At 47.0% G+C, this 25,351-nt stretch overlaps 1 protein-coding gene across 1 annotated transcript in view; it reads left to right on the top strand.

The window, feature by feature from the left end:
• Positions 1–17,073, top strand: part of LOC140729251 (polyamine-transporting ATPase 13A3-like) — a 97,384-nt gene extending 80,311 nt beyond the window's left edge. Inside the window, exons 29-33 of the mRNA XM_073048823.1 lie at positions 2,611–2,804; positions 5,455–5,543; positions 8,519–8,599; positions 14,028–14,114; positions 14,469–17,073. Of these exons, the coding sequence (XP_072904924.1) occupies positions 2,611–2,804; positions 5,455–5,543; positions 8,519–8,599; positions 14,028–14,114; positions 14,469–14,681 (664 nt within the window). The 3' untranslated portion in view covers positions 14,682–17,073. The remainder of the gene's footprint in view (positions 1–2,610; positions 2,805–5,454; positions 5,544–8,518; positions 8,600–14,027; positions 14,115–14,468) is intronic.
• The last annotated feature ends 8,278 nt before the right edge of the window (positions 17,074–25,351 follow it).

The following is a 25,351-nucleotide window of genomic DNA, read 5'->3' as shown; positions in this document are numbered from 1 at the left end:
GTCCCGTGATTAGGCTAGGATTAAATTGGAAGTTGCTGGGCAGTGTGGTTTGAAGGGCTGGTCCCATTTTATGCTGTAACTCAATAAATAAATACAAAAGCCCAACCAACGCACACACACAAGATACTGAGGGGGGGTGGGGAGTCAGGTAGCATCTGTGGAAAGAATGAAGTATCTCATCTCAAGTCTGTTCCTTCCCCGAGTTCAGCCAGCTCTTTGTGTGTGTTTGTCCGACTCTGATATGTCTCTGGTTCATCTAGTCTCTCCCATCTTGTCTCTGCACCCCACCTCCTTTCCTTCCCTTCCCCGCCATGACAGAAAACAGTACCCTCGATGGACTGTGCCAACATTTCCCACTGCCTCGGGAAAACAGCCATCACAATCGAAGACTCTCACCCATTCTGGACATTCTGTCTTCTCCCCTCACCCATTGGGCAGCAGATACTAAATCCTGAAAGGATGTATCACCAGTCTCAAGGACAGCTTCTGTGACTAGTGAACCATCCTCTAGTACAATAAGATAAAGACTCTTGACATCACAGTCTACTTCATTATGGTCCTTGCACCTTATTGTCTGCCAACATTGCATTTTCTCTATGACTGTAACACTCTAGTCCGTACTCTGTAATTGCTTTTCCCTTCAACTACCTCAATGTATTGATAATCATGATCTGTATAAATACAAAGCATAGTTTTTCACTGTATGTCATTACATCTGAGAGCAATTTATCAATTTTGTTCGTTCATTATGTGTCATGTCTGATGTGGGTGATCGTGGTCTTTCCATGACCATGATTGTTCTTGGCAAATTTTTCTACAGAAATGGTTTGCCATTGGCTTCTTCTGGGCAGTGTCTTTACTAGATGGGTGACCCCAGCCATTATCAGTACTCTTCAGAGATTGTCTGCCTGGCGTCAGTGGTCACATAACCAGGACTTGTGATATACACTAGCTGCTCATACGACCATCCACCCACCACCTGCTCCCATGGCTTCATGTGACCCTGATCGGGGCGGGGGGCTAAGCAGGTGCCCAAGGGTGAACTGCAGGCTACTAGAGGGAATTAGAGCCTTACACCTACTTTTGTACATACAGATCTCCACCCACCCTACCACCCTGATAAGGTCATGAGGGATGTATTTACTTACTTAGTTTTGGGGATATAGCATGGAGTCCATGCTATATCCCTTCGAGCCACACCAGCCCAACAGCCACCCCTGGGAGTGTGTGATGGGACAGTGTAGAGGGAGTTTCACTCTTTCTGACCCTGGGTGTGTGTGATGGGACAGTGTAGAGGGGGGATTCATTCTGTGTCTAACCCTGGGAGTGTGTGATGGGACAGTGTAGAGGGAGCTTCACTCTGTGTCTGACCCTGGGAGTGTGTGATGGGACAGTGTAGAGGGAGCACTCTGTGTCTGACCCTGGGAGTGTGTGATGGGACAGTGTAGAGGGAGCTTCACTCTTTCTGACCCTGGGAGTGTATGATGGGACAGTGTGGAGGGCGGATTCACTCTGTGTCTAACCCTGGGAGTGTGTGATGGGACAGTGTAGAGGGAGCTTCACTCTTTCTGACCCTGGGAGTGTATGATGGGACAGTGTAGAGGGAGCTTCACTCTTTCTGACCCTGGGAGTGTATGATGGGACAGTGTAGAGGGAGCTTCACTCTGTGTCTGACCCTGGGAGTGTGTGATGGGACAGTGTAGATGGAGATTCACTCTGTGTCTGACCCTGGGAGTGTGTGATGGGACAGTGTAGAGGGAGCTTCACTCTGTGTCTGACCCTGGGAGTGTGTGATGGGACGGTGTAGAGGGAGCTTCACTCTGTGTCTGACCCTGGGAGTGTGTGATGGGACAGTGTAGAGGGAGCACTCTGTGTCTGACCCTGGGAGTGTGTGATGGGACAGTGTAGAGGGAGCTTCACTCTTTCTGACCCTGGGAGTGTATGATGGGACAGTGTAGAGGGCGGATTCACTCTGTGTCTAACCCTGGGAGTGTGTGATGGGACAGTGTAGAGGGAGCTTCACTCTTTCTGACCCTGGGAGTGTATGATGGGACAGTGTAGAGGGAGCTTCACTCTTTCTGACCCTGGGAGTGTATGATGGGACAGTGTAGAGGGAGATTCACTCTGTGTCTGACCCTGGGGGTGTGTGATGAGACAGTGTAGAGGGAGTTTCACTCTGTGTCTGACTCTGGGAGTGTGTGATGGGACAGTGTAGAGGGAGTTTCACTCTGTGTCTAACCCTGGGAGTGTGTGATGGGACGGTGTGGAGGGAGCTTCACTCTGTGTCTGACCCCGGGAGTGTGTGATGGGACGGTGTGGAGGGAGATTCACTCTGTGTCTGACCCTGGGGGTGTGTGATGGGACGGTGTGGAGGGAGCTTCACTCTGTGTCTGACCCTGGGGGTGTGTGATGAGACAGTGTAGAGGGAGCTTCACTCTGTGTCTGACCCTGGGAGTGTGTGATGGGACAGTGTAGAGGGAGATTCACTCTGTGTCTGACTCTGGGAGTGTATGATGGGACAGTGTAGAGGGAGATTCACTGAGCACCAATTTTTAACAAAACATCTTCCACAACGTGAAATGTGAAACTGCTGATTACTTCTGTTCTCAGTGCTTGTGATGGAAACTGGACTGATAATCTGGACAATACAAGCGTTCTGTGGTCAAACGATACTGAAGAGGATGAGGACCGTATCTCCTGCTATGAGAACACCACGCTCTTCTTCATCTCCTGTTGCCAGTATCTGGCTGTTGCTTTAGTATTCTCAAGGGGAAAGCCCTTCCGGCAACCCATCTACAGAAACTGTGAGTCGTGTGTGTGTGTGTGTGTGTGTGTGTGTTCTGGGGTTGCAGCCTCGTCTCACTGTCCATCCTAACAACCTGTTTATGGGAGACACAGTGGGTGGAACCACCGCCTCACACCTTGAGAGGCCTGAATTCAATCCCGACCGCTGACGTTGTTTGGAGTTTGTCCCTGTGACTGTAGTGGATTTCTCCCCCTGGGTGCTCTAGTTTCCTCCCACATGCCAACTGTCAAGCCCAGTTTATTGTCACCTAACTATATACATGTGTACCGTCAAACACAACAACGTTTCTCTGGACCAGGGTGTAAAGCAGTATAGTACCCATAACACACATAACCCACAATAATTTATGAAAGTAAAGATAAAATCTACAGATGGATTACACATAAACAACTGAAGTGCATAAATTAAATATTGTAAGGCAGAGAACAGATTAACCAGTGACACTTCGAATGCAATGCGGCAGGGAGTTCAGAAGCCTAATGGCCTGAGGGAAGAAACCGTTTCCCATCCTGACCATTCTTGTTCTTATGCATCGGAGTCTTCTGCCTGATGGTAGAAAATCAAAGAGGATGCTGGATGGATGCAATACATGATAATTACAGTAAATATACTCTGTGTGTGTGTGTTTATATAATAGTTAAATTAAGTAAGTAGTGCAAAAATAAAATAGAACAAAAGTCATGTGGTAGTGATCATGGGTTCAACGTCCATTCAGAAATCATATGGCAGAGGTGAAGAAGCAGTTCCCGAATCGTTGAGTGTGTCTTTTCAGGCTTCTGTACCTCTTCCCTGATGGTCATTGTAATTTCAATCTTTTGTGTAGTTGGGCGGTAGGAAAACGGGAGAAGAGCATAGGTTACAGGAAAATGGAGACACGAGAGAATGCAGATGCTAGAATCAGGAACGAGAAAAGAACTCATAAGCTATGCACAGAATGCTGGAGGAATTTGGCCAAGTCAGGCAACATCTATGAGAGGAATAAACAGTTGATGTTTGGGCCACGACCCTTCATCACAGGGTTTTTTTAATACTATGGACTAATACCATTAAGCAAGGGGTCCTTGCATCACAGGTTGAGATCCCCTGCTTCATCAGAACTGGAAAGGAAAGAGGCAGAAGCCAGAATAAGGTGGTGGGAGGGGAGGTGGGGAAAGGGGAGGGTACAAGCTGCCAGGTGATAGGTGAAGCAGAAGGTAAGTGGTTGGGGGAAGGGGATGAAGTACGAAGCTGGGAGGTGATGGGTGGAAGAGTTTAAGGGTAAAAAGAGGGACTGAGGAGGTTGGGCAGCATCAGTGGAGGGATACGGACAATTTCAAGTTGAATTGTCATTCAGCCATACGCATGAATATAGCCAAACAAGACAGCATTCCTCCGGGACCCAGGTGCAAAACACAGAACTAACAATCACACACAGCACACATCACATATAATTATGGTAGCAGAAAATCATACAGTTACCAAAAGAACAGTTATAAAGCCCTAGTCCCTGAGTGTCATGGCCTGTAGATTGATGGTGCATGGATGATGTCCTGAGGCCACGTTTCTGCAGAGCAAGCCTGTAGCTGTTCCTCATAATTGCACAGTTCAGCCACAGACGAATGCAATTCAGCTTGACTCCTACTGAGCGAAAACTGGAGGGCAGCACAACAGGAGAGGGCATGCGCAGAATCCAACGGCTCACAGCTGCCTTAGGCGACCCCCCGGCACAAGGGCCTTGTCGACACAACAACCGAGGCCACACAACTCCCCCACTGTCAGTCTCCAAGTCAAGTCAAGTTTATTGTCATCTAACTATATACAAGTATACCGTCAAACGAGAGGACGTTTCTCCAGACCAGGGTGTAAAGCACTGTAGTACACATAACACACATACATAAACACAGAGTACACTGCAGATGCTGTGGTCGAATCAACATGTACAACAAGCTGGAGGAACTCAGCAGATCGGGCAGCATCCGTGGAAACGAGCAGTCAACGTTTCGGGCCGAGATGCTGCCCGATCTACTGAGTTCCTCCAGCTTGTTGTACATGTATAGAATATGCACAGTAACTTGGGAAATGAACCAATGAATTGGACTCTCAGTATTCTACATTACTAATGTCCAACAGAGTCTTGTGATCACAACAAAAATTCCAGTACAATCACCTGCACCTCCTGTTGCCCTCTTTCCTGGGTGGCTAAAGCAGAACGCAACATGGTGTACAACAAGTCCAGCTCCACTGCTATCCAGCAACTCATTAGCAGGGTAAACCTGCAGTACTTGATGTCCTTGTTCTGGTAGCAAAAAAGACTACTGATACTGGAATTAGAGCAAAAATCAATGCTGGAGGAACTGCATTTATGGAATGGAAATCTGATTTGTCCTGATTCAGGGTTTCCACCCAAAGCATCAGCAGTTCTTCCCTTCACCTCCACAGATGCTGTTCAATCCACTGAGATGCTCCAAGTAGGTTGTAGGAAAATGTGGGGAATGGGATTGATGGGACCAAGGCGGCTTGAAGGTCTTCTGTGTCTCAAAGTGGGAGATGGGAATAACAGGCATAATGAGTTTTTACAGAGTCTAAGCAAGGATGTTTGCATGGTAAACCAAGAGAGAATAATGCAGATCAGCTTGGGAATATATTCACTCTCCACTTTCGTGTTTCAGATTTATATATGGGATGTATTCTGATCCTGTATGGCTTCATCTTCCTGATTATGATGTACCCATTCGAAAGTATTGATTATTTCTTCGAGGTAACAGCAGTGGGGTTACTGTGTCTTTCTGGGATTCAGTTTTGTAGAGTACGGAAACAGGCTCTTTGGCCCACCTGGTCCAATGCAGACCAAGATGTCCCACCCAGGCTGGTCCCACGTGCTTGTGTATGACCTGTAACCCTGTAAACCCTTCCATGTACCTGTCCAACGGTCTTTTAAATGTTGTTACTGTACCTGCCACAACCACTTCCTCTCACCTAGAAGCTCTTTCCATATAGATGCAAGACATTCTGTAGATGCTGGAAATCTTGAGCAGCTCATACAAAATGCTGGAGGAACTCAACAGGTTAGGCAGCATCTGAGGCCCTCAGTTAGTCGGGGTCAAACTTGGATGTTGCCTCTTAGCTGTCAGTGTGATATGCAAGCCAGGGCAATACGATATGGGGAGCAAGATGTTGCCCTCTCCACACAGCTGATGAACCCAAAGGAATGGCAGAGATCGATACAGTTTGGTTCCAGCAGCATCGCAGGAGTTGCTAGTCAGCTTTGAACTCGAGGTAGGACTGCCTTAGGGACTGCAGCCTCCAGATTTTTCCCTCTAGGTTTACTCCAGGAGTCTTCCTCATGATTGGGTATAGCCGCAAGGCATGGAGGTTTGAGATCAAGAGTTTTACTTCACCTAGGTAAGCTGACGATCCCTATCTGCCCAAAGGAACTGATTTTAAGGCTGTAGTAACCTGCCTTTGCCCTTTCTCCTGTCAGTAGAAAAGGCTCCGCAGGGCTTCGTAGCTAAGCCACATGTGAAGGCCAGGAGCTGGACTTGGTTTACAGAGACTGTTTGAGGCACATTCCATTAGGAGCATTTACTAGGTAGTGGGAGCTTGTCCCTATGACAACCTTAAGGAACCAGACAGCATCAATGAAGTGGAATAAACAGTTGATATTTCAGACCAAGACTTGGATCAGGGCTGAATCTTGATGTAGGGTCTTGGCCCAAAACGTCAACTGTTTTTCCCTCCCTCATAGATGCTGCCTGACCTGCTGAGTTCTTCCGTCATTTTTGTGCGTGTTGCTCATTTCACATAGAATCCTCCCTTTGCTTTTTAAAAAAAAAAGTTGCTCCAGGAGTTCCTTTTATCTCTCCCCTCTTGCCTTTAACCTATGCCCTCTAGCTATTGATTTCCACATCTTTACAGTTCACCCTTGGGTAAAGTGTCTTACCAACTTAACCCCCCCCCGATCAGGGTCACATGAATCCATGCAAGCAGGTGGTGGATGGTTGTATGAGTAGCTGGTGCATATCACAAGTCCTGGTTATGCAATCACTGACACCAGGCAGACAATCTCTGAAGAGTATTGATAATGGCGAGAGTCACTCATATTGTAAAGACACTGCCCAGAAGAAGGCAATGGCAAACCACTTCTGTAGAAAAAAATTGCCAAGAACAATCTTGGTCATGAAAAGACCGTGATTGCCTGCATCATACAACACGGCACATGATGATGATGATGGCAGTCCCTGAGAAAAAGACTGTGCATTTACCTATTCCGTACCCCTCATGGTTTATATACCTCTGCTTGGTCAGATTACCGATCTGTTGAGGCTCCATTCAAACCTAGCTGCCTCTGAATGGTAGAGTGGACCACACTGGCGCTGGAAGCAGTTTGAACGTAGGAATTGGAAGTACGAGTTAATTCCTCAGACCAACTGTGCCATTCAAGCTGATCTGACTGTAACATAAATATAGAATGCTACTGTACAGTACTTCACCCACAGTGTTGGGCTGACCTTATAACCTATTCCACCATCAATCTAACCCTTCCCTCCTACACAGCACATAACCTTCCATTTTCTTTCATCCATGTGCTAATCTAAGAGTCTCTTAAATGTCCCTGTTGTATCGTCCTCTACCACCACCCCTGGCAGTCCATTCCAAGCACCCAGCACTCCATGTTTTTTTAAAAAAATCACCTCTGACATCTTCCCTAAACTTTCCTTCACTCACCTTAAATCAGTGGTGCCAACCTTTTTTGTGCCATGGACCAACACCATTAAGCAAGGGGTCCCTGGACCTTTGTTTCTTTGGTTTTGGGTATTTCCACCTCAGGAAGAAGACACTGACCATCCATTTTACCTATGTCTATCTACTCAAGTTTAAGTTTTCATCCCCTTCCATATCAAGAATCCATTTCCCTTTGCCTTCAAAATATTTGGACTTTGTTTCCCCAGCCCTCTGTTGAAGAGAGTTTCAAAGACTGGCAATCCCTTGTCACTGGGACTTGCCAGATATTAGAGCTTATGACCAAAGACTTGTCAAGACTGTGTTGGTCAGTGAAAACAAAGTAGGACTGTCCTTAAGTTGTATAGTTAATCTACTCCACCATTTAATAAGACCATGGATAATCCCAAGGCCCTGTTTCCGTCCTGTATGATTCTGTTCTGGGCAGAAGTTGTTACTCTGTATCTACCTTGTCAAGGTTGTGATCTGTGATATTTGGGGAAGGGGTTTGGGGGGGGGAGAGGTTTAAGGGGAGATCTGATCTATCAAACAAAGTCCAGTGTGGTCTTGCAAGTGTCCTTGTGTCGCAAGTCAGCCACTTGCCTTCAGATGAACAGATCTTGCATGGGTCTATTCTGGGTGCTCCAGTATCTGCCCATGTCCCAACTGCATGCAGATCAGTGAGTTAATTGACCCTAGTGTGTATGCCTGGGGGTAGTTGATGGGAATACTGCCATTGAGTATATTTAAAGTGGAGGTTGATAGATTCTTGATTGATAAGGGGTGTCAAAGCTACAGGGAGAAGGCAAGAAAATGGGGTTAAGAAGGAAAATAACTTGGCCATGATGTGAGGGTAGAGTAGACTCACTTGGCCAAATGGCTTAATTCTACTCCTATGTCTTACGGTCTTAAGGACTGTGGGGAGAATAAAATGGGAAGGGGAGTAGAGTGAATGAGATCAGAAGATCATCATGGTAATCTGACGATGGAACTGTCCACCTTTCTTCCTCCCAGCTGGTCTGCGTCCCCCTGGATTGGCGGAATAAGATGCTGCTTTTAATCGCAGCCAACCTGATCCTTGCATTTCTAGTGGAGGTGAGTATCTGGAATTGGAGAATCCGAATGTGCAGGTTGAGTGAGACCAGGACTAGACGGTCACAAGTGTTGAACCCTGGTGCTCTTGCGATCTAATGCTTCTTTGTAAGTTAAGAATGAGATGTAAAACTTGCTGCTTATGATTGTTTTATTGAGCATTGCAAGAACAAGGAAACGAGGGGAGAAGTGTGATGAGAAATGAAGATGGAAAGAAGAGGCAAACAGGGAAAGAGCAGAGAAAGAGAACGAACAAAGATAATCTGGTCGTCTTGTACTAGACCACTGATTCCACTGATATTTCAACAGATAACAGTTAGAACGTAAAACAGTATAACACAGGCCCTTCAGCCCACAATGTTGTGCTGAACCAATTAATTACTAATCAAATGGTGAGCTAAACTAATCCCTTCTGCTTACAAAATGTCCATATCCTTCCACTTTTTTCACATTTAATTCCATAAGTCCATAAGATAGCATTAGAGCATTCTGCCTGTTAAGACTGCTCCACCATTTCATCATGGCTGATCCGATTTTCCTCTCAGCCCTGATCTCCTGCCTTCTCCCTCTATCCCTTCATGCACTGACTAATCAAGAATCTATCAACCTCTGTCTTAAATACATAATGACTTGGCCTCCACAGCCGCCTGTGGCAAAGAATAACAGATTCACCACTCTGGCTAAAGAAGTTCCTCCTCATCTGTGTTTTAAAAGGATGTCCCCTCTATTCTGAAGCTGTGTCCTCTGGTTCAATTCAAGTTTAATTGTCATGAATACAGCCAAAGGAGACAGCGTTACTTTGGGGTCAAGGTGCAAAACACAGTACCAACAGTATACAATGCGTATCTAAATGTATCTTAAAAATGCCAGATTATCTGCCTCTACCACCAACCCAGGTAGTGCATTCCAGGCACCCATCACTCTCTGTATTTAAAAAAAACTTGCCTCTCACGTCTCCTTTGTAATTATCCCTTCTAACCTTAAATGCATGCCCTCTGGTATTAAATATAAAATTTTCCTGAGGAAAATATACTGTCTCTCCATTCTATTTATGCCTTTTGTAAGCTTACAAACGTCCATCAGATCTCCACTCCACCTCTAGCACTCCAAAGAAAACAACCCAGCCTCTCGTGATGGCACATGCCCTGTAAACCAGGCAGTGTCCTGGTAAACCTCTTCTGCACCCTCCCCAAAGCCTCAACATCCCTCCTATAGTTGCACAACTAGAACTGTACGCAGTACTCCAGGTGCAGCCTGACTCGAGCTTTATAAAGCTGAAGTTAATGAATTAAATAGCCAGACTCAAGCAAGATGTTTCCTGAGGCAACTGTAGCCACGGGAAAACTCACTGAAGTATAACAAAAGTACAAACAAGTATAAAAAAGTTAATTTACAAAAATCCAACATAAGTTTTGGGTGAAAGGTATAATATTTAAGGGGATCTTCTTCACTCAGAGGGTGGTGAGAGCATAGAATGAGCTGCCAACACAAGTAGTAGAGGAGGGTTCAATTTCAACAATTGAGAGAGATTTGGATTGGTACATGGGATGAGAGAGATATGGAGGACTGTAGTCCAGGTGCAGGTCGATGGGACTAGACGGAAGACTGGACTGTCATGGACTAGATGTGCCAAAGGGCCTTTTTCCACGCTGTAGTGCTCTGTGACTGTATTCAGACTTGCTCATCGGTGGAAGTGGGGAAGTACAGAGCAAGGGAATACTTGGGTTCCTGGGATTGGCTGGCTGGGTGAGTGATTCAATTGTTGGTGTGTGGTGATTGGTGGCGTAAGTCAGTCAGACCTCTGGGATGGAGGGAAATTGAATTAACCTGTATACATGAAAGGGTAACTGGGTGGCACAGCTACAAAAACTGCTGTCTGTCACAGAGGGCTGGGTTCGATCCCCACCCCCCTGCCCCGGCACTGTGTAGTGTGTGTATGTATGTACATTCACACATCCCGATGACAGACTTGGGCAGTGGTTGCCACTCTAAACCTTTTGGAAGTGAATGGCAAAGTGTGGGTGGAGTTGATGGGAAGGCAAGGGGAATAGACAGACAGACATACTTTATCGATCCCGAGGGAAATTGTGTAGAATAGTGTAGAAATGTAGCAATATAAAACCATAAATAATTAAATAATAATAGGTAAATTATGCCAAGTGGAAATAAGTCCAGGACCAGCCTTATTGGCTCAGGTGTCTGACACTCCGAGGGAAGAGTTGTAAAGTTTGATGGCCACAGGCAGGCTGGGATCAGTTGGATAGGTGGCTGATGGTCAGCACGGACTCAGTGGGCCGAAGAGCCTCTTTCTGTGCTGTTTGAGTATGTTCTGAAATATAACCTGGGGTTAGAGAACTATATGTGACATGTAAAGTTAGAGATTTGATCTGATTGATTGGGATTTCATACTATTAGATTTGATCAGATTGGACTTGTTGACGTTACCTGTGTTGTTTCAGAAGAACTAGGCTATGGTGATGAAGGTAGAAATCAATCAGGAGTGTGTTGTTCCAGGTTCCCATTCCCACGGTAATCTGGTGAAATCGGTTTATTACTATCACATGTACCAAGGTACAGTCTTGTTTACTGTTCACACAGATCAAATCATCACCTCAGTACATTGAGGTAGTAGAAGGGAAAACTTAAACAGAATGCAGAGTAAAGTGTCACAGTTACAGAGAAAGTGCATCGTAGACAGATGGTACGGTGTAAGGGTCGTGACGAATTAGCTTGTGAGCTCAAGAGTCCTTCTTATTGCAGTCGAGAATCATTGAGTGCTCGTGTAAGCAGATGCACAATCATAATGCAAACAGGAAAGAACGCTGAAACAGTCAGCCTTTCTCCATCGTCCACGTCTCTGACTGCACATTACACCCTGGAGCCCATGGGACAGGTTGGCTTCCTACAAGCACAGTCACGTGATGGTTCACCAAACGGTATTGTACAGGTGGTGGCCACTCAACCTGTCATATCTGTGTGGGCTGATAATCACGTATCTTGTACCAATATGTTTAAAGTAAGGGGCAACGAAGAGCAGTGGATGGAGACATGGGTTCAGTCCCAAACACAGACAAAGTTCATTTATTATTAAAGAATGTATTTATTATACAACCTTGAGATTCATCTCTTAACAAGCTGTCACAAAACAAACCCCAAAAGAACCCATTTTTTAAAATAAAAAGTCCATCAAACACCCAATGTGCAAAGAGGAAAAAAAATCATGCAAACAGTAAATGTAAGCAAGTTGCTGAAGTCCACAAAGAGAGTCCAGTCCATCGACCCTTCAGTTCAGTGCAGTGCAGAGCAGAGCAGTGAGTTGAACCAGCCTGTCCCTTAGCTCAGGGCCCCCACACCCTGACCTTTTCAGTCTGGCGGGCATTTAAATCATTATCCATCATTGGGTTCAGTCTCTTCTATACGCTCTGGGGCCTGGACCCTGCCACCTCGATTCGGCCTGGACCTGACCTTTCCAATTTGGCCCAGCGCTTAAATCGATTCAACATCGTCTTCCTCACTCTCACCTCAGTCCTGCCACATTGATTTGCCTCCAAGTCCAAAGGGAAGTTGCAGTCTATTGCTTGCGATGATCATTTGCCTGAAAAAATGTGGGTAACAAAGTATTTAGTTGTTTTCCTTGTTTCGTTGGCCACCAACAAGAAGCTGCTGAGATTCACTGGTGTCAACTTCAACCAGAATCACTGGATACGAATGTGTGAGTGTGTATGTGCACGCATGAGAGGTGTGTTGGTGTGTGTGTGCATGAGAGTCTGTGGTTTGGTGTGTGTGAGAGTGAGTGCCTGTGTGTTGGTGTGTGTGTGTGAATGTGAGTGTGTATTTGCAGGCATGAGAGTGTTGTGTGTAAGTGCACGCATGAGAGTGTGTGTGTATGAGAGTGTGTTGGTGTGTATGTATGAGAGTGTGTGTTGGTGTGTGCGTGTATGAGAGTGTGTGTGTATGAGAGTGTGTTGGTGTGTATGTATGAGAGTGTGTGTTGGTGTTTGTGTATGAGAGTGTGTGTTGGTGTGTGCGTGTATGAGAGTGTGTGTTGGTGTGTGTGTATGAGTGTGTGTTGGTGTGTGCGTGTATGAGAGTGTGTGTTGGTGTGTGCGTATGAGAGTCTGTGTGTTGGTGTGTGCGTATGAGAGTGTGTGTTGGTGTGTGCGTGTATGAGTGTGTGTTGGTGTGTGTGTATGAGAGTGTGTGTTGGTGTGTGCGTATGAGAGTCTGTGTGTTGGTGTGTGTGTATGAGAGTGTGTTGGTGTTTGTGTATGAGAGTCTGTGTGTTGGTGTGTGTGTATGAGAGTGTGTGTTGGTGTGTGCGTGTATGAGAGTGTGTGTTGGTGTGTGTGTGTATGAGAGTGTGTGTTGGTGTGTGCGTATGAGAGTCTGTGTGTTGGTGTGTGCGTATGAGAGTGTGTTGGTGTGTGCATGTATGAGTGTGTGTGTTGTATGAGAGTGTGTTGGTGTTTGTGTATGAGAGTCTGTGTGTTGGTGTGTGTGTGTGGCATTTTGTATGTTCTCCCTGTGACCATATGGATTCCCTCTGGGTGCTCTCTCACATCACGACGACGTGAGGTTGGTGGGTTAATCAATTGCTGTAAAATGTACCCACCCCTCTCCCCAGTATGTGGGTGGGGGGTGGAGTTGATGGGAATGCGGGGAGAATAAAATGTGGCTGGTGTGAATGGGTGGGTGATGGTCGGCATTGACTCGATGGGCCCAAGGGCCTGTTCCTGTGTAATGTACCTCTATGACTCTAATCCATGATTTCCCGTGCAGGGGAGATCCAGCAGCTTAACCCAGCCCTGAAGAAAGGCCAACAAATTATTCCCATCTAGGCTAGAGCTCAATTTCAGCTGGTATTCCTTGGGATTTGCTGTCCCATTGTGGAGGAGTGTAGAGACTGGGAGGGGCTGTTGTGTGTCACAAGTTATAGATGAAGTGGATATGGAGAGAATGTTTCCTATGGTGGGAGAGTCTCAAACCAGAGCGCACAGCCTCAGAATAGAGGTACATCTATGTACAACAGAGCTGAGGGGGAATTTCTTTGGCCAGAGGAATCTGTGGAATTTGTTGCCACAGGTGGCTGTGGAGCCCAAGTCATTTGGTATATTTAAGGCAGAGGTTGATAGATTCTTGATTAGTCAGGACATGAAGGGATATGGGGAGAAGTCAGGAGATTGGGGCTCAGAGAGAAAATGAATCAGCCATGATGAAATGGTGGAACAGACTCGATGGGCCAAATGGCCTGGTTCTGCTTCCATGTTAGAAGCATGGACAGTGACCAAGGGAGGGATGCTGAGGTACTCTGCTACCTCGTTCCCCAGTGAGATTCAGTACCTTAGACGAGATGGGGAGGAAACTCATTCTGCAGGGGAAACCAAATGTTAATCATGCATTTTCTTTCTCTTTTTTTGTTGCGTTCTTGCAGAATTTCATATGTACCTATGGCATCCAGTGGCTGAAGACTCTGTGTTCTGGAGACTCTGAGTGTCCAGTCTCAGGTAGTGACGCACAGGTGAGTGCACAGGACAGGGTGGGATCGCAGCTCTGTTATAGTACACTTTTGAGTAAAAGGGTGGCAGAAATGTGCCGTGACATGACCATGACCCCACCCCAACATCTCCCTGACTTCAATCGCTTCTCCAATCCCTCCCATTCTCTCCTGTCCTGACTCCTGAAACCCTCCGTTCTCTCCTTCACTCTTCCCCCTGCACCACCCCTCCTCTGACTTAGACTCTTCTCACACCCATCCTGACTCTCGACCCTATGCCCTCCATCCTGCACCCTGCCACTTGAAGCCTCTTGTTAGGACATTGTTCCCACACTTCCCCACCCACCCCCAATAATGTGTTGTGTGGCTCTCCCCTAGGTGGAGCCAGACCCCGCCAGGGAGATGGTCGGAGGGGGGCTCTGGTGCCAGCGTGGACGCCTCCCCAAGGACAAGTACAAACGCCTGACCCGCGAACTGCTGCTCGACCCTGACTGGCCGCCTAAGCCCAAGACCTGCACCAGGGCAGATGTCGTCCCCGGCGCCAGCCAGAGCCGCTGCTGGGAGCCGGCAGACTCCTCCGCACAGTCCTGACTAGCTGGGGGTACCCGGGGGCAGTGGGGCAGAAGGAGGGAGGGGGGGACAATCAGCGGGCACGGTGTAAGGTGATCCTTGTGGGGGGGGGGGAGATGAACCCCAGCATCAGTGACCATCAACTGTGACGGCTTGTCCTGGGTGTGTAACACATCTGAGGGTGAACAGAAGATGGGACCATCTCAATGGCAACTCTCCCACCACCCATTCCACTCCCAGTACATTGCCACGACCCTGGAGAGTCTTGACAGCCTCAAACCTTTGTCTGAACATTCAGGCAACTTGGGGCTGTACCTCCCTCTTCACTTGCTCTCGATGCCTGTACACAGGGTCCAGAGGGGGTGAGCCCAAACACCGGGTTGTACGCCAGCTCCGTAGGGGGGGTGAACCCGTACGCTGGCTCCATAGAGGGGATGAACCTGTGCGCCAGTCCGTACGCCAGCTCCATAGAGGGGTTGAACCTGTGCGCCAGGCCATATGCCAGCTCTGTAGAGGGGTTGAGCCCGTACACTGGCTCCATAGAGGGAGTGAACCTGTGCGCCAGGCCGTATGCCAGGTCCGTTGGAGGGTGAACCTGTGCGCCAGGCTGTATGCCAGCTCCGTTGGGGGGTGAGCCTGTACGCCAGGCCATATGCCAGTATACGGGGCCCGGGGTGGGGGTGGATTGGTGAACCCTTACACTAGGCCCAGAGGTAACCTAGACCCACCAGCTATTTGCCCTTGAATGCCCCCAGCACACTGACACTCGGAGAAAAGAAGAAACCTGAAGTCTAACAAGCTATTTCCTATTTTTTTGAGTTTTCAAACCCATTTCTATTTCTATTCACTGGGAAAATAAATCAAAGCACATAGAGAGAGAGAGAGAGTAGTAATTATAGGAGGGGAGTTAGACATGGTTCTCAAAGCTTTTAGGTGTGTAGTTGGAGCAAGAGGTTTTGGCCCCAGCCAGACATCACACCCTGGCATTGGTTTCATTGTTGGGCCGGCAGATGGTAGAAAGGGGAAAGCAGAAACTGGAAATAAACAAAAATTAGAAATCCAAAGTATCTGGAAGTTTGGGATTTGTTCTGATCTCCCTCCCCCTCTCTCTCCTTCCCTACTTTCTCTGACACTACCTGCACCCACTTCCCCTCATTGGTGTCACTCTCCACCACCCCCTGCCCCAATGTCAGGAGGTTTGTCTTGGACAGAGTTGCCTGAAGGGGAAGTACTGAATTGCCAGCAGCATTCTCCCTCATCTGCTCTCCTAGTAGTGCAAGGAAGAGCAGGTCACTACAGGAGCTCTTCCCCCACCTCGACCGTGCACCAGCTCAGTTCCTACCTCAGGATATCCTGGTATCATGACCAGCACTCTAGCAATGGGAGGGTCTTCACCCCTGCTTTTCTCCCAGTATACCTGCCCCTGATCCCTCGCATCTCCCACCCACCCCAGTGTTTATAACCGGTTTCAACTGGAGCTGTGGTTTACCCCAAACAAGTGCGTCCACGTGTGCTCTTGAGCACTCCCTGAGCTAGTAAGGGGTAGAGTTCATCTCACTGGTGCCTGTGAGTGTTCTGAGTTAGTTAGCAGGGGTGAGGGAGGAGAATGGGTGGATGGTGGGAGGGGTGCAGCAGTAGACAGAACACCCAGGCAGAGAGGAAGTGTGTGTGTCCATGCCTGTGTCCTGCTCAGCAGCTCCCCACAGTGGCCGGGTGGGTAACTGCAGATCATCCAGTATTTCCCCCCCCACCTCCCATCTCTCGGCTCCACAATCCACAAGGGAGGATTAACCCCCACCAACATTCCCTCAGCTGTATTACAGCAAAGGTACGCACCCTGCTTCCTTCCCAGCACCCCATTATTTACCCACGGGCAGGCGGACTAGATAATATCGCTCTCTTATCTCCCTAATGAAGGTTAGTAGGGTTCGCTTGTTAAATACCTAGGTCTGATCTCCACAGGTTAAGGACTAGAGAGGGCAGTTGTAAACCGGTACAAAGAAGAAAGGGCACAGACTTCCTGAGCAATAGCCAGGCATAACAAGATCAGGGTGAGGACCACCTACAGAGACCCCCCTCCCAGTGAGGCTTGGTGGTGACGGACAATTGAGTCTGCTGACCCCGGCGATGCCTTCTGCTCTCTGCAATTCCAAGATAGATCTCAAGGATGACCTGTTACAACTTACTGAGTAACGATTCTGTTTCTGCTCGGGGTGGGATGGAAAGGCAAAGATAGGTTTTAAATTGTCAAACCCACCCACTGCTGGGTTCCAGCAACCACAGCCTGTCTCCCACCCTATCCTTCCAAAGCCAGCACTTTCTATATGTGATTAAAATACAAAAGTATATTGAAGAGGCTTTGCTATTAATTATTTTAATTAATATAAATTCACAATAAAATATTATTGTATTATTTTCTTGGAGAAACTTGATTGCCTTTTGCTAAAACAGTCTGACAGGTAACCTCCTGCTGTTGAATGGAGGTGACACTCAGTAGCCACTTTATTAGGTACCCCCTATATCTAATAATGTGGCCTCTGAGTGAATGTTCGTGGTCTTCTGCTGCTGTGGCCCATCCACTTCAAGGTTCACCATGTGTGTTTAGAGATGCTCTTCTGCACACCACTGTTGTAACACATGGTTTTTTGAATTAGTGTCGCCTTCCTGTCAGCTTGAATCAGTCTGGCTATTCTCTTCTAATCTCTCTCATTAACAAGGTGTTTTCACAAATAGAACTGCTGCTCACTGGATATTTTGTTGTTTTTCTCTGTAAACTGGAGAGACTTGTACATGAAAACCCAAGGAGATCAGCAGTTTCTGAGATACTCAAACCGCCCCATCTGACACCAACAATCATTCCATGGTCAAAGTCACTTAGATCACATTTCTTCCCCATTCTTATGTTTGGTTTGAACAACAACTGAACCTCTTAACCAAGTCTGCATGCTTTTATACATTGAGTTGCTGTCATGTGATTGGCTGATTAGATATTTGTATTAACAAACAGGTGTACCTAATAATGTAGCCACTGAGTGTAAATGGTTAACCCAGGCGGTGCTGGTGCTGAGTAACAGGGGACTTGGTGGGTAAGTTGAGGTGGATGTGGTAATGAAGGGCAGGGCTGATTCACCAGGAGGACCCAGAGGGTGGCGGATCTTTGGATTCCTCCACCCGAGTCACTGGGTACACCCTGGATAGAGATCAGAATGGATTTGTTTTATTTGTTGCATGTAATTTGAAACATACAACAAAATGTGTCATTTGCGTCTAGGATGTGTCACGTACCCTCGTGACTGGGTTACCGATCCAGCAAAAATGGAAAACACATTAGAGTCTGGTATTACCACAAACTAATAGTGTTTATTAGTAAACTAAGCAATAAAGTACTATAAAATGCAAATATATGAAACAGGTTAGCAATGATATATACAGAAGTGTGGAAATAGGAATCAAAACCAGGCTCTTTCAGAGCTAGGGGTAAATGGTATGATGCAGAGTTCAGTTCAGATCAGGTCGAGGTAGTTGTTTGAGTATCGTTGGAGAGAGAGAGGTGATGCCGTTGCCATCGATTTTCCCGTTGTCTTCCTGTTATGGTCACCGACTATGACCATATCACGTACAACCGTTCTTCAGTGGTGGACCTGTCACCCAGGCAAGGGTGGACACACAAACAGTTCCCCACCGGTCGCACCATTACACGCTGTGAGCCACTGATCGATTCCCCGAATCGATCCTCCAAAACCTCCACCTTCACGTGGGTGCACAACGCTCTTTCAGTGTCCCGTGGTGTGTCTGCTTGTGTCTTAGCAGACCTGCTTTTTATCTCCCCTTTCAGGGCACCGGCTGTCCATCAACCCGATCCCGCCTTGCTTTCTCTGCAAGAATCTTACAAGCAGGCAAAAGTGTCCTTGGAGCAAAGGTAAACAATCAGCTAAGGAGCCATAATATTAAATCATGTCTCTCTCTCTCATCTGTGTGGGATGCCTCCCCCCTCTTCTCTCTCTCTCATTAGCAGCGTAGTTCACGGGGGGGGTCAACTCTGGACCCCATCTCAGCTTGGTTTGCTCATCACAGATGTCACCAGAGCGGAGCAGTTAGCAGAACGCCATCACAGCTCGGGTCATCAAAGCTCGGAGTTCAATTCCAGCACTGTCTGTGAGGAGTTTGTATGTCCTCCCTGTGGAACGCATGGATTTCTTCCGGGTGCTCTGGTTTCCTCCCACAGTCCAAAGACTGGTTAATTTTGTCATTGTAATATTGGCCTGTGATTAGGTTAGGATTAATCAGGTTTGTCGGAGTTGCTGGGGCAGTGTGGTTCAAAGGACCAGAAGGGCCTATTCTGCGCTGTATCACCAAATAAATAAATAACATTTGCTGGAGCAGCCCGCGAGTGTCACCATGCTTCAGGCACCAGCATAGCATGCTCACAACTTACTAACCCTAACCTGTAGGTGAGAGGAAATGGAAGTGATCACGGGGAGAATGGCACTTGTCGAGACGAGGAGAGGCACTGCAAGCTGTAGAAAGTTGTAAACTTAGATCCATCATAGGTACTAGCTTCTGTAATATGCAGGACATCTTCAAGAAGTGGTGCCTCTAAAAGGTGGCATCCGTCATGAAGGATCCCACCACCCAGGTGATGCCCTCATTGCTTACATCAGGGAGGAGGTACAGGAGCCTGAAGACACAAACTCAGTGATTCAGGAACACCTTCTTCCCCTCGGCCATCTGATTTCTGAATGGACATTGAACCCATAAACATTACCTCACTGTTTTATTTCTGTTTCTGCACTAATTTAACTATTTGATATACACTGTATATTTTTCTGTCATTCAGTTTTTTTTTCTATATTTATCATGTAATGCAATGTACTGCTGCTGCAAAGTTAACAAATTTCACAACATATGCCGGTGGTATTAAACCTGATTCTGTTAGCTGGACCACACAGCCATTCCGTTGCCCGGCCCTGCAGCTTTGCTAGGGTCCTTCTCACCTCAGATGAGGCCTGTTGTTCCTCAAGAAGAGAGGGCAGAGATCACTCACTTCCTGGGCAATGTGAGATGAAGTGCTTTCCCCGGTGAAAGTCACGGATTGTGCCACAGCGGATTTTGTACAGTGTATGCTCAGAGGGGATCGGAATCAGGTTATTGTCACTGACGTACAGAATGCTGTGAAATTGGTTGTTTGTGGCAGCAGTATACTGCAATACATAATCAAACAAAGGTTGCAATAGGAAATATTTTGAAAATATTAAATAAGCAGTGTAAAAGGAGAGGGAAAATAGTGTGGTAACATTCATGCATGGACCATTCAGAAATCTGAAGGCGAAGGGGAAGAAGATGTTCCTGAAATACTGAGTGTGTGTCTTCAGGCTCCTGTACCTCCTCCCTGATGGTGATGATGATACTGCCCGTTATGCAGCTGGCATTTAGGGCAGCAATGAAGGTCCTCCATCTCTGGTGGTGTTCAGGGCTTCCTTCATTGTGTCAATAGCTGTTTTCACCACTGTCAGTCATGCAAGTCCCTGGTGGAGACTCAGGAATACCGTCACATTCAGATGCAGGGCGGTTCTTCATTGCTGTTTCCATAAGTTTTTTTTGACCAGTCAGGGTTGTCAGCCCTGAGCTGAACCCCCAAACCTGGGGGATCAATGAACCATTCTTAGTCTGGCCTCTACCCTTTGACCTGTTTGGCATGGGTGACCCTACCAAGAGCCAAAGTGTAAAGCCCTAATTCCAGCTAACATAGCTCTCCAGGTATTCAAGGCACACAAGTCTCCAAACCACTACAAGGTTGTGGTCCTTCTAGAAGTTCTTGATGGTAGCAATGAGAAAAAGGCATGACCTGGGTGATGGAGGTTCTTAATGACGGGTGCCACCTTTTGAAGGTGGCCTCAGTGGTGTGGAGGTGTTGCCCATGATGGAACTCACTGAGTCTACAACCCTGTACAGCTTTTTCCAATCCTGTGTATTGGAGGTCCCTTACCAGTCAGAAATCTGCTGGAGTTGTTGGTAGCATACCAAATAAGCATTCTCTTATTGTCGAATTATAGAATATCATCATAACGAGCCGTGTCGTATGACTGGGCGATCATGGTCTCCCACCTGTTTTAATCTGATCTTTGCCTGTGAAAACTCCCTTTACGCCATTGTTCTTGTTCTTTTCTCTATCCATGACCATGTTTGTTCTCAGCAATTTTTTCTCTGCAGAAGTGCCTTCTTCTGGGCAGTGTCTTTCCGAGATGGGTGACCCCAGCCTCTATCGATTCTCTTCAGAGATTGTGTGCCTGGAGTCAGTGGTCACATAACCAAGGCTTGTGATATGCACCCAGCTGCTCATGACCCTGATTGGGGAGTAGGGGGTGGGCAGGGCTAAGCAGATTACACCTCCTTCGGTAGAGGCACAGCTCCATCCCACCACCCAAAATCCAGAGTAATGCACACAAAATGCTGGAGGTGCTCAGCAGGTGAGGCAACATCTCCAGTATTTTGTGTGTGTGGAACCATAATAGGCCCTCCAGCTCATAAAGTACCAAACCAATTCACATAATAATTAAACGCCCAACTAAACTGGTTCTCTCCATTCTCTGCTCACTCGTGTGCCTATCCAAGAGCCTCTCGAACACCTACATCTATTTGCCTTCACCAATACCCCCGGATACACTTTCCAGGTACCCACCTTTCTCCTGTGTAAAAACTTTGCCCAGCACATCTTTGAAATTGCCCCCTTTCACCTTAAATTTCTGCTATTAATGTTCAAAGTAAATTGTATTATCAGAGTATGTCTATGTCACCACATAGAACCCTGAGATTCATAGAAAACCTACAGCACAATACAGTCCCTTCAGCCCACAAAGTTGTGCTGAACATGTCCCTACCTTAGAAATTACTAGGCTTACCCATAGCCCTCTATTTTTCTAAGCTCCATGTACCTATCCAAAAGTCTCTTAAAAGACCCTATCTTATCTGCCTCCACCACCATTGCTGGCAGCCCATTCCACACACTCACCACTCTCAGAGTGAAAAAACATACCCCTGACATCTCTGTACCTACTCCCCAGCACCTTAAACCTGTGTCCTCTTGTGGCAACCATTTCAGCCCTGGGGAAAAGCCTCTGACTATCCACACGATCAATGCCTCTCATCATGTTATACACTCTATCAGGTCACCTCATCCTCCGTTGCTCCAAGGAGAAAAGGCCGAGTTCACTCAACCTATTCTCATAAGGCATGCTCCCCAATCCAGGCAACATCCTTGTAAATCTCCTCTGCACCATTTCTATGGCTTCCACGTCCTTCCTGTGAGGCGACCAGAACTGAGCACAGGGCTCCAAGTGGGGTCTGACCAGGGTTCATTTTCCCACAGCCATAATCAGCAAATCTATAGAATAGTAACTATAACAGGATCAGTGAAAGATCAACCAGAGTGCAGAAGCCGACAAACTGTACAAATGCAAATAGCAATAAATAACAAGATAAGAGTCCTTAAAGTGAGATCATTGGTTGTGGGAAAATCTCAATAGATGAATTTAGTTATCCTCTTTTGTTCAAGAGCCTGATGGTTGAGGGGTAGTAATTGTTCTTGAACCTAGTGGTGTGCGAGTCCTGAATCCTGAGGCTCTTGTACTTTCTACCTGATGGCAGCAGCAGGAAAAGATCATGTCCTGGGTGGTGGGGATCTCTGATGATGGATGCTACTTTCCCATGACAGTGTTTCATGCAGATGTGCTCAGTGGTTAGGAGGGCTTTACCTGTGATACACTGGGGGTGAATTCACTACATTAACACATACACACAGTGGGGGTGCAATTTACAGCAGACAATTACTCCACCAACACGAATCTGCAGATGTTGGAAATCCAGAGCAACAGACACAAAATGTTGGAGGAACTCAGCAGGTCAGGCAGCCTCTATGGAAATGAATAAACAGTCGACGTTTGGGGCTGAGACCCTTCTTCAGAACTTAGAAGGAACGGGGAGGGAATGAGGTTAGCTAAAAGGTGATAGGTGAAGTCAGGTGGATGGGAGAGGTAAGGGGCCAGAGAGGAAGTAATCTGATGGAGAAGAGAGTGGATAATGGGGAAAGAGGAGGCAGACCCCAGGGGAAGTAACAGGCAGGTGAGAAAAAGGGAAATGTCATAGTGGGGAACAGAAGAAGTGGCGGGGGGTTGTAATTTGTTTACTGGAAGGAGAAATCGTATGGTTGGGTTGTGGGAGGGAACTAGAGCACATGGTCAAAGGGAGAGCATGATCTGTCTGTCTGTCTATATATTATAATTACCAGTAACGGAAAACTTCTTTCGACCATCAGAAAAACAGGTTATAAATAACTTTTGAAAACAGGATTACTCTAAGCCACTTGGCCCCTCAAAAACACTGCCGTTTACAGCTGATCTGCCCCAGACCTCCTCTCCCACTCTCATCCAGTTCCACGTTATCCGCAATACCCACCCCCAATCTCAAAATCGCATCCACCTCCTCCTTAACTACCCCTCCCTCCCTCATGAGCTGGCCTCCAGAGAGTTCCACAACCTCACCACCTTCTGTAAGAAGGTGGTTCCTAACACTGTTAAATGTCCACCCGCCCTGCTGGAAATTTGTTCTCTCGTACTGTAGGAAGCGTTTAATGTTTACACAATTAACGTACTGAGCAAAGGTGTGAACATTTTTGTACTATTTCTATATATTTATAAAATTTATTTATTTATTGAGATACAACATCGAACAGCCCTTTCGGCCATTTGAACCACTTTGTCCAGCAAAACCCATATTAAACCCAGCCTAGCCACGGGACAATTTACAATGACCAATTAACCTGCCAGCCAGTATGTCTTTGGACTGTGGGAGGAAACCCATGTGGTCACGGGGAGAACTCCTTGGTAACTCCAAGATAGTGGTGGGAATATATTATTATATTTATGAATAAAGTTAATTTTTGAAAAGAAAATCTCCACAAGGACTCCATCACACCCCCTCAAGATCTGAGATGTTTCAGTAAGATTTGTGTGGATGGTTTGCAAGACTAAATTTTTCAGCCTATCTTGGTATCTTCAAGGAGCAATGCCTCAAAAAGGCAGCGTCCATCATTAAGGATCCCACCACCCAGGACATGCCCTATTCTCATTGCTCAACAGGGAGGAGGTACAGGAGCCTGAAGGCACACACTCGATGATTCAGAAACAGCTTCTTTCCCTCTGACTTTAGGAAGACTAAGCTTCATTTTACTATTGATGGTGAGGACCTACAAGTACCTTGTGGGTGACAGACTTGAGTGGAGCACCAACACAGAGGCTGTGTACAAGATGGGCCGAAATTACCTCTACTTCCTGAGGAGACTGAGGTCCTTTGGAGTATGCAGGCCTCTCTTTCACATGTTCTACCAGTCTGTCGTCACCAGTGTCTATGTGGTGTTGTGCTGGGGCAATGGCATCAACACGGGTGATGCCAACAGGCTCAAAAAACTGATTAGAAAGGCTGGCTCTGTTATAGGAGTCACACTGGACACGCTGGAGGCTGTGGTAGAATAAAGGATCCTATGGAAAATCCTGGCAGTTCTGGACAATGTTTCTTGCCCTCTGCATGCCACCTTGGCTGAACGGAGGAGCACTTTTAGTAATAGACTGAGACAACTGTGCTATTCCAAAGAGCACTATATGAACAACACACTCAAAATGCTGGTGGAACATAGCATTTATAGGGAGAAGCGCTGTCGACGTTTTGGGCCGAGACCCTTCGTCAGGACTAACTGAAAGGAAAGGTAGTAAGAGATTTGAAAGTATTGGGGGAAGGGGGAAATGCGAAATGATAGGAGAAGACGAGGGGGTGGGATGAAGCTAAGAGCTGGAAAGGTGATTGGCAAAAGTGATACAGAGCTGGAGAAGGGAAAGGATCATGGGATGGGAGGCCTCAGGAGAAAGAAAGGGGGAGGAAGGAGCACCAGAGGGAGATGAAGAATGGGCAGAGAGAGAGGGAAAAAAAACAAACAACTAAATATTGTCAGGGATGGGGTAAGAAGGGGAGGAGGGGCATTAACGGAAGTTAGTGAAGTCAATGTTCATGCCATCAGGTTGGAGGCTACCCAGCCGGTATATAAGGTGTTGTTCCTCCAACCTGAGTTTGGATTCATTTTGACAGTAGAGGAGGCCATGGATAGACATATCAGAATGGGAATGGGACGTGGAATTAAAATGTGTGGCCACTGGCAGATTCTGCTTTCTCTGGTGGACAGAGCGTAGGAGTTCAGCGAAACAGTCTCCCAGTCTGCGTCAGGTCTCACCAATATATAAAAGGCCACACCAGGAGCACCGGACGCAGTATACTACACCAGCCGACTCACAGGTGAAGTGTCGCCTCACCTGGAAGGACTGTCTGGGGCCCTGAATGGTGGTGAGGGAGGAAGTGTAAGGGCAGGTGTAGCACTTGTTCCGCTTACAAGGATAAGTGCCAGGAGGGAGATCAGTGGGAAGGGATGGGGGGGACGAGTGAACAAGGGAGTTGTGTAGGGAGCGATCCCTGCGGAAAGCAGAAAGTGGGGGGAGGGAAAGATATGCTTGGTAGTGGGATCCCGTTGGAGCACTATATGAGGTCATTATTGCCCTCGGCCATTAGGCTCTATAATGAGTTAACCTATAGCCGGGGAAGTGATGATGCCACCCCCCCCCCCCCCCCCCGTTAGACTGTTTCTTTATTCT

Source organism: Hemitrygon akajei, chromosome 6, assembly GCF_048418815.1.
Source record: "Hemitrygon akajei chromosome 6, sHemAka1.3, whole genome shotgun sequence".
NCBI classification, from domain to species: domain Eukaryota; kingdom Metazoa; phylum Chordata; class Chondrichthyes; order Myliobatiformes; family Dasyatidae; genus Hemitrygon; species Hemitrygon akajei.
Note: the sequence above shows the minus strand (reverse complement) of the source record. Positions and strands in the feature narration are given on the sequence as shown.